Raw genomic sequence first — 10,407 nt, 5'->3', positions numbered from 1 at the left:
CCTGCATTAATCCACCATGACCTCGGTTAAATGATAATGGTCTCCCCGCATTAAAACCACCACAACCTCGTTAATGATAGGTACCCCCTGCATCAAACCACCACGACCTTGTTAGACTAATAATGGTCTCCCCCGCATTAAACCACCCGACCTCTCGTCGACCATAATGGTCTCCCCTCTCAAACCACTACGACGACTCGTTAGATGATAATGGTATCCTCCATCAAACCACCACGAATCCTGCGTTAGATGATAATGTGTCTCCCTGCAACAAACCACCCCGACCTGATGTAGATGATAATGGTCTCCCCTGCATTAAACCACCACAACTTTCGTTCAATGATAATAGTCTCCCCTGCATTAAACCACCCGACCTCGTTAAATGATAATGGTCTCCCCTGCATCAAACCACCACAACCTCATTAGATGATAATGGTCTCCCCCTGCATTAAACCAGCATGACCCTCGTTAGACCATAATGGTCTCCCCCTGCATCAACCCACCACGACCTCATTAGATGATAATGGTCTCCCTGCCGATTAAACCACCACAACCTCGTTAAATGATAATAGTCTCCCCTGCATTAAACCACCACGACCGTCAAATGATAATGGTCTCCACCTGCATCAAACCACCACGACCTCGTTAGATGATAATGGTCTCCCCACTGCATTAAACCAGCATGACCTCAGTTAGACTACCAATGGTCTCCCCCGCATCAACCCACCACGACCTCGTTAGATGACTAATGGTCTCCCGCATCAAACCACCACGACCTCGTTAGATGATAATGGTCTCCCCTGCATCAAACCACCACGACTCGTTAGATGATAATAGTCTCCCCCTGCATCAAACCACCACGACTTCGTTAGATGATAATGGTCTCCCCCTGCATTAAATCAGCATGACCTCGTTAGACCATAATGGTCTCCCCTGCATCAACCACCACGACCTCGTTAGATGATAATGGTCTCCTGCATCAAACCACCACGACCTTCGTTAGATGATAATGGTCTCTCCCTGCGTAAACCACCACGACCTCGTTAAATGATAACAGTCTCCCCCTGCATTAAACCACCACGACCTCGTTAAATGATAATGGTCTCCCCTGCATCAAACCACCACGATCCGTTGATGATAATGTGTCTCCCATTAAACCAGCATGACCTCGTTAGACCATAATGGTCTCCCCTGCATCAACCCACCACGACCTCGTTAAATGATAATGGTCTCCCCCATCAAACCACCACGACCTCGTTAGATGATAATGGTCTCCCCCTGCATCAAACCACCACGACCTCGTTAGATGATAATGTTCTCCCCTGCACAAACCACCACGACCTCGTTAGATGATAATGGTCTCCCTGCATCAAACCACCACGACCTCATTAGATGATAATGGTCTCCCCTGCATTAAACCCCCACAACCTCGTTAAATGATAATAGTCTCCCCCTGCATTAAACAACCACGACCTCGTTAAATGATAATGGTCTCCCCTGCATCAACCCACACGCACTCGTTAGGACCATAATGGTCTCCCCCCTGCATCAACCCACCACGACCTCGTTAGACCATAATGGTCTCCCCTGCATCAACCCACCACGAACCTCGTTAGACCATAATGGTCTCCCCTGCATCAAACCACCACGACCTCGTTAAATGATAATGGTCTCCCCCTGCATCAACCCACCACGACCTCGTTAAATGATAATGGTCTCCCCTCCATCAAACCACCACGACCTCGTTAGACCATAATGGTCTCCTGCATCAAACCACCACGACCTCGTTAAATGATAATGGTCTCCCCCTGCCTCAACCCACCACGACCTCGTTAGACCATAATCGGTCTCCGCATCAAACCACCACGACCTCGTTAGATGGGTTTACTTCCTGCAGGAATCACATACACACTAAGACGCACACTGCACTGCAAGTTGCTGTAGATAAAAGCGTATGCTGCTTTTACTTTGGGTGTTTGTACATGTATAGATCTCCGCGTCAGGCTGTGGGAGGACAGAGACAGACGGACGGACAAACAGACCGATCGACCAACTGACCGACCGACTGACCTGTCTTGGAGGAGATGAGGGTGCAGGAAGTGCTGTGACTGTGGGTCAGAGGCTGGGTGTGTTGTGCCTGGAGCTGGCAGCGGTCCAGGGCCTGGTGCTGTAGCCAGGGGTCGACCAGCTGGGCCTGGTCCTGGGCCTGGTGCTGTGGCCAGGGGTCGACCAGCTGGGCCTGGTCCTGAACCTGGAGCTGAGGCTCTGACTGCAGATGGTCCTGAGGGTAGAGCTGGAAGAAAACATGCATTTATTTGAGAATCGCGATTTAAAACGTTTATTTTTGTTTATGTCTCTTAATCTTAGAAACCCATAAGTAAAATCTGTGTTAAAATATACCAGAAAATACTAGAAGAATACTAGAACGAGGAGCGGAAGCAGGCGTTAGCTCCACCCCCTCTCTTTGCATGTTATGGGCAAGTCTATGGGCCAAATGTCCCTCCCTTTTCAAAATGAGAAAGATGCAAACACTTGCGAACACCTGCAAAATCAAACTTTGGAATTGAAATTGGAATTTGGTTTACTTTCTGAATTGACTGGAATTTAAAAATAATTGACCCCAACCCCTGATCGTGACCTAATTAAAATAAAATCCCTGCCTGTGGGTGTGTCTGGGGCTTGTCGTCGGGGGTGAGGGGCATGGACAGGAAGGTGTTGATGTTCTGTGGGTGGGTTTGGCTCTGGGCCAGGCAGGGGCAGGCTGCGACGGGAACGGCTTCAGGTCTTCTCCTTCAGGATCTCACTGATGCTTGTGTGCATGCCTGGAAGAAGAGAGGGGAGCAAGGGGGAAGGGGAGGAAGAGAGAGGAGAGAGGGAGGAAGAGAGAGGAGAGGGAGGAAGAGAGAGGAGTGAGAGAGGAGAGGGGGAGAGAGAGGAGTGAGAGAGGAGAGAGGGGGGAGAGAGAGGAGTGAGAGAGGAGAGAGGGGGAGAGAGAGGAGAGAGGGGGAGGGAGAGGAGTGAGCGAGGAGAGAGGGGGGAGAGAGGAGTGAGAGAGAGAGAGGGGGGTGAGAGGAGTGAGAGAGGGGAGTGAGGGAGGGAGAGGGAGAGAGGGGGAGAGAGAGGGAGGAGAGAGAGAGGGGGAGAGAGAGGAGTGAGAGAGGAGAGAGGGGGGAGAGAGAGGAGAGAGGGGGAGGGAGAGGAGGAGCGAGAGAGGAGAGAGAGGGGGAGAGAGAGGAGAGGGGAGAGAGAGGAGCGAGAGGAGAGAGAGGAGCAGAGAGAGGGGGGAGAGAGAGGAGCGAGAGAGGAGGAGAGAGAGAGAGAGAGAGAGAGAGAGAGAGAGAGAGAGAGAGAGAGAGAGAGAGAGAGAGAGAGAGAGAGAGAGGGGAGGGGGTGAGAGAGAGAGAGAGAGAGAGAGAGAGAGAGAGAGAGAGAGAGAGAGAGAGAGAGGGGGTGAGAGAGAATCGAGACAAGAGAGAGGGGGGGCGAGAGAGAGAGAGAGAGAGAGAGAGAGATTAATTGAATTGTCCAATGTGATTCGAAAATCTGAGTTTTTGCTGTCTTGTGTTGTTCCCCTAACCCGGACACCATTCATAGGCTAGGAGCAGCACAGGGTCAGCTGCAGGGGTTAAGTTGCTCAAGGGCACAATGGCAGTAGTTGGCACCCTGAGATTCTGATACCATCAACCCTCTAATTGCCTTATTTTCCCTTGGGGTTTGAACCGGCATTCCTCCAGTTACTGGCCTGCTCCTCGAGGTTACCAGCACCCCTCTGAGAGGAGAAGGAGGAGGGAATGACTCCAATCACTCAGGGGTCCCTTCTGTCACAGTTTTCCATGGTGACATGGTGTCATGGTGACATGGTGTCATGGTGTCATGGTGACATGGTGTCATCAAGTAGGAGTTTATTACCATCAGTGTACCCTCTACCCTCCCATCCAATCACATACCAGCACAATCCTACCGCCCTCCCATCAAATCACATACCAGCACAATCCTACTACCCTCTACCCTCCCATCAAATCACATACCAACACAATCCTACTACCCTCCCATCAAATCACATACCAACACAATCCTACCACCCTCCCATCAAATCACATACCAACACAATCCTACCACCCTCCCATCAAATCACATACCAACACAATCCTACCACCCTCCCATCAAATCACATACCAACACAATCCTACCACCCTCCCATCAAATCACATACCAACACAATCCTACCGCCCTCCCATCAAATCACATACCAACACAATCCTACCGCCCTCCCATCAAATCACATACCAACACAATACTACTTCATGTAGGAGTACATCATACCAACACAATACTACTTAATGTAGGAGTACATCATACCAACACAATACTACTTAATGTAGGAGTACATCATACCAACACAATACTACTTCATGTAGGAGTACATCATACCAACACAATACTACTTAATGTAGGAGTACATCATACCAACACAATACTACTTCATGTAGGAGTACATCATACCAACACAATCCTACTTCATGTAGGAGTACATCACACCAACACAATACTACTTCATGTAGGAGTACATCATACCAACACAATACTACTTCATGTAGGAGTACATCATACCAACACAATACTACTTAATGTAGGAGTACATCATACCAACACAATACTACTTAATGTAGGAGTACATCATACCAACACAATACTACTTCATGTAGGAGTACATCATACCAACACAATACTACTTCATATAGGAGTACATCATACCAACACAATCCTACTTCATGTAGGAGTACATCATACCAACACAATCCTACTTCATGTAGGAGTACATCATACCAACACAATACTACTTCATGTAGGAGTACATCACACCAACACAATACTACTTCATGTAGGAGTACATCATACCAACACAATACTACTTAATGTAGGAGTACATCATACCAACACAATCCTACTTCATGTAGGAGTACATCATACCAACACAATCCTACTTCATGTAGGAGTACATCATACCAACACAATCCTACTTCATGTAGGAGTACATCATACCAACACAATCCTACTTCATGTAGGAGTACATCATACCAACACAATACTACTTCATGTAGAAGTACATCATACCAACACAATCCTACTTCATGTAGGAGTACATCATACCAACACAATACTACTTCATGTAGGAGTACATAAGCATCAGAGCAGTATGTCTACTACTATCCTCCCATCAGCATCAGTATACACCCAGTGGCCAGTTTATTAGGTACACCACCCCGTTCATGAAAATGGTTCGCTCCTACAGACAGTGAGTCACGTGGCCGTGGCTTGCTATATAAAGCAGGCAGACAGGCATCGAGGCATTCAGTTACTGTTCGATTGAATGTTAGATTGGGCAAAGCTAGTGACCTAAGCGGCTTTGACCCTGGTATGATCGTCGGTGCCAGGTGCGTCGGTTCCAGTATCTCAGAAACGCCCTCCTGGGCTTTTCACGCACGACAGTGTCTAGGGTTTACAGAGAACGGTGTGACGAACAAAAAACATCCAGTCAGCAGCAGTCCTGTGGGTGAAAACAGCTCGTTGATGAGAGGTCGAAGGAGAATGGCAAGAATCGTGCAAGCTAACATGCTGGCTACAAACAGCCAAGTAACGGCGCAGTACAACAGTGGTGTGCAGAACGGCATCTCGGAACGCACAACTCGTTGGTCCTTGTCACGGATGGGCTATTGCAGCAGACGACCACACCAGGTTCCACTCCTATCAGCTAAAAACTGTGGAAAAAGTGGAAAAACATCGCCTGATGCCACAAATCCCAGTTCCTGTTAAGTCAGGATTTAGCATAAGCAGCATGAGTCCATGGCCCCATCCTGCCTGGTGTCAAGGGTACAGGCTGGTGGCGGTGGTGTAATGATGTGGGGAATGTTTCCTGGAACACGTCAGGTCCCTTGATACCAATGCATTGCAATCTAACAAGAATGTTCAGCAAATTATAACAGGTATTTAAAGTACCGAGTCAGGGCCAGTATTCTCATAAATTTGACCTTAATTTAGATGAATCATAATGAATATGATTATATGGACAGAAGGGACCTGATCCTAGATCAGCACAGAGATATTTCCTTTAGTCTGACCATTTAGCTAATTATAAAAGCATTATTTTCCATTTCAAAATAGCTGTTACAGGCAGCGGTTAGCTGCAAGGTTATTCTGACATCAAAGAGATTAGTGGGTGAATATGTGAATTAATCATTGACTGTGTCCCAAATGGCACCCTATTCCCTATATAGTGCACTACTTTGACCAGGACCCTTTGACCGGAGCCCTACGGACCCTATATAGTCAATAGGGTGCCATTTGGGACACAAACAATGTGGCTGCCATTTTATCTACCAGACACAGTGATCCTGGCTGACTCCACCCTCTACCCTCCTACCAGACACAGTGATCCTGGCTGACTCTACCCTCTACCCTCCTTGATTTTTTTTTTTTTTTTTTTTTCTTCTGCAGCCTCACAGACATCAAGTAAAGGAAACTCTAACGGTCCCTAACGGCTTGGCTACATCATGAATACTGAATAAAGAAGGCATGCATTGTCGTGACTCGTGGGCCCATAAACAATCCAAATGTGAAATCTACATTGAGATTTACTCATTCTGTTGTTCCTGAGAGAAAATATAAAGTTTTATACGTACTTTTAAAACGAGGGTACAAGTTGATAAAATAACCTTGACAATCAAATCTAATTGTATTTGCCACATGCACCGAATACAACAGGTGTAGTAGACCTTACAGTGAAATGCTTACAAGTCCTTAACCAACAACGCAGTTTTAAGAAAAATAAGTGTTAAGTAAAAAATAGATAAGTAAAAAATAAAAATAATTAAAGATCAGCAGTAAAATTAAATAACAGTAGGGAGGCTATATACAGGGGGTACCGGTACAGAGTCAATGTGCGGGGGCACATGTTAGTCGAGGTGTAATTGCCAAACGGTGTATGTGAGTGCAAACCAACATCCTGCTGTGTACACTACGTTTTAATCCTATGAACTGATTGGCCTATATATATATGTGTGTACATTAGGCCTAACTGTCTTTTAAATCTAATCTTTATCCTAATTACAGCAAATGCTTTCAACTGCTGAATCCCTACCATATAAAGCTAATACATTCAGCTGCCACTAGCATCCTGTCCAGGGAGTGTACTTGTACATCAAGCTGCCTCATGCTACAGAAACAGAAACAGGAGATAGGCTCCTGCCCTATGGGCCTGTCACGCCCTGGCTCTGGGGACTCTTAAATGTTGAGCGAGGGTGTGGATTTTCATTGTTTAGTTTTCTATGTTTTTGTTCTAGATCGTGTTGATCTATGTTGGCCAGGGTGGTTCCCAATCAGAGGCAGCTGTAGCTCGTTGTCTCTGATTGGGGACCATACTTAGGCAGCCTGTTGGCACCAGTTAGTTTGTGGGATCTTGATCCGTAAAGGTTTTGGTGTGTGTAACCTCAGGACTTCACGTATCGTTTTCGTTTTGTTGTTTTTGTTCATGTGTTGTGTATCAATAAAGATGTACGCTTATCACGCTTTCGCCTTGGTTCCACGAGTCATCAGTCAACGTGCGTGACAGGGCCGCTCTGGCAAGGCTTACTTGTCCAAGGGGAAGGCAGTATCCAGCTGCCGCAGAGACCTTGTTCCAACATACTAGCTAGCAAGTCTATTGTGTAAACAAAGGCTGTTAATTACATTTGCATTTCTAAACCCTGTTTTCAAGGGCCAGTTATTGATAAAGTCAATAGTACTCCTGAGTGGCGCAGTGGTCTAAGGCACTGCATCGCAGTGCTAACTGTGCCACTAGAGATCCTGGATCGAATCCAGGCTCTGTCGCCGACGGCCGCGACCGGGAGACTCATGGGCGGCGCACAATTGGCCCAGCGTCGTCCAGGGTAGGGGAGGGAATGGCCGGCAGGGATGTAGCTCAGTTGATAGAGCATGGCGTTTGCAACGCCAGGGTTGTGGGTTCGATTCCCACGGGGGGCCAGTATAAAAAAAATATGTATTCACTAACTGTAAGTCGCTCTGGATAAGAGCGTCTGCTAAATGACTAAAATTTAAATGTAAATAAAGGCTGGTTGATAACGCTTTCCTTCCATACCTCTGTCAACATCATGGTTTCCAGCTATGTGATGAATCTATCCATCTATGGAGCGGTGAAACCCCCCTGCATTGGGTTTCCCGAGCGTTTCTATGTGTCATAAAAGAGGGCTTGCCCCTTGCTGTGGGTGCCATAATTCCACTTTTCCTCTGTGGCTATCTGCTGACTTGAGCAGTAAATAGTTTCTTACTAAATAAAAATGGTGGACCTAAGGGTGGAGGACATAGCCTCTCCTGCTCTCTCTCCTTCATTTATTTTGTTCCAATGGATCAGTGCCATAGATATCCTTGTACATCAAGCTGACTCACACTACAGAAACTGGAGATAGACTAGTGTCCTGTCAAGGGTAAATACCTTATTTACATAAGTATCCAGACCCTTTGCTCTGAGACGTGAAATTGAGCTCCGGTGCATCCATTCCATTGATCATCCTTGAGATGTTTCTACAACTTGATTGGAGTCCACCTGTGGTAAATTCAATTGATTGGACATGATTTGGTAAGGCACACAACTGTCTAAGGTCCCACAGTTGACAGTGCATGTCAGAGCAAAAACCAAGCCATGAGGTCGAAGGAATTGTCCGTAGAGCTCTGTGACAGGATTGTGTCGAGGCACAGATCTGGGGAAGGGTACCAAAACATTTCTGCAGCATTGATGGTCCTCAATAACACAGTGGCCTCCATCATTCTTAAATGGAATAAGTTTGGAACCACCAAGACTCTTCCTAGAGCTGGCCACCCGGCCAAACTGAGCAATCAGGGGAGAAGGGCCTTGGTCAGGGAGGTGACCAAGAACCCGATGGTCACTCTGACAGAGGTCCAGAGTTCCTCTGTGGAGATGGAAGAACCTTCCAGAAGGACAACCATCTCTGCAGCACTCCACCAATCAGGCCTTTATGGTAGAGTGGCCAGACGGAACCCACTCCTCAGTAAAAGGCACATGACAGACCGCTTGGAGTTTGCCTAAAGGCACCTAAAGGACTCTCAGACCATGAGAAACAAGATTCTCTGGTCTGATGAAACCAAGATTGAACTCTTTGGCCTGAATGCCAAGCGTCACGTCCGGAGGAAACCTGGCACCATCTCTACGGTGAAGCATGGTGGTGGCAGCATCATGCTGTGGGGATGTTTTTCAGCTGATGGGACTGGGAAACTAGTCAGGATTGAGGGAAAGATGAATGAAGCAAAGTACAGAGAGATCCTTGATGAAAACCTGCTCCAGAGCGCTCAGGACCTCAGACTGGGGCGAAGGTTCACCTCCCAACAGGACAATGACCCTAAGCACACAGCCAAGACAACGCAGGAGTGGCTTGGGGACAAGTCTCTGAATGTCCTTGAGTTGCCCAGCCAGAGCACGGACTTGAACCTGATCGAACATCTGAAAATAGCTGTGCAGCGACGCTCCCCATCCAACCTGACAGAGCTTGAGAGGATCTGCAGAGAAGAATGGGAGAAACTCCCCAAATACAGGTGTGCCAAGCTTGTAGTGTCATACCCAAGAAGACTCAAGGCTGTAATCGCTTCCAAAGGTGCTTCAACAAAGTACTGAGTAAACGGTCAGAATACATATGTAAATGTGATATTTATGTTTTTTTATTTTTAATAAATGTGCAAACATTTCTAAACACCCGTTTTTGCTTTGTCATTATGGGGTATTGTGTGTAGAATGATTAATCTTTTTTTTTTTTTTTTTATCAATTTTAGAATAAGGCTGTAACGTAACAAAATGTGGAAAAAGTGAAGTGGTCTGAATACTTTCCGAATGCACCGTATTGATTCAGGGGGTTGAATACTTATCTAATAAAGATATATTAGTGTTTATTTTGTATACATGGTGATGCAGCCAGTCAAGATGCTCTCGATGGTGCAGCTGTATAACTTTTTGTTGATCCGAGGGCCTATGCCAAATATTTTTAGCCTCCTGAGGTGGAAGAGGAGCTAATCTCATAAAACTGGAGCTAGCCCCAACATGTCTATCCCCTGATCCAATAAGACTGGAGCTAGCCCCAACGTGTCTATCCCCTGATCCAATAAGACTGGAGCTAGCCCCAACATGTCTATCCCCTGATCCAATAAGACTGGAGCTAGCCCCAACATGTCTATCCCCTGATCCAATAAGACTGGAGCTAGCCCCAACATGTCTATCCCCTGATCCAATAAGACTGGAGCTAGCCCCAACATGTCTATCCCCTGATCCAATAAGACTGGAGCTAGCCAAGTAGCAGCTGATTTAATCGCATTGGCTCGGTGACTCCCCAATGAGTTTAAAATAAT

The 10,407-nt window shown here is 46.7% G+C and overlaps 1 protein-coding gene across 1 annotated transcript; it reads right to left on the bottom strand.

The window, feature by feature from the left end:
* Positions 1 to 2,070: 2,070 nt before the first annotated feature.
* LOC123486362 (mediator of RNA polymerase II transcription subunit 15-like) lies at positions 2,071 to 2,734 on the bottom strand (the record flags this gene model as incomplete). Its single annotated transcript, XM_045217672.1, has 2 exons — positions 2,661 to 2,734; positions 2,071 to 2,293 (listed from the first exon to the last, which is right to left on the bottom strand). Coding segments are annotated over exons 1-2 (265 nt in total), but the record flags the coding sequence as incomplete, so codon positions are not given.
* Between the last annotated feature and the right edge of the window lie 7,673 nt (positions 2,735 to 10,407).

Source organism: Coregonus clupeaformis, unplaced genomic scaffold (genome assembly GCF_020615455.1).
Source record: "Coregonus clupeaformis isolate EN_2021a unplaced genomic scaffold, ASM2061545v1 scaf1174, whole genome shotgun sequence".
Lineage (NCBI taxonomy): Eukaryota > Metazoa > Chordata > Actinopteri > Salmoniformes > Salmonidae > Coregonus > Coregonus clupeaformis.
This window is presented reverse-complemented; position numbering and strand designations above follow the sequence as displayed.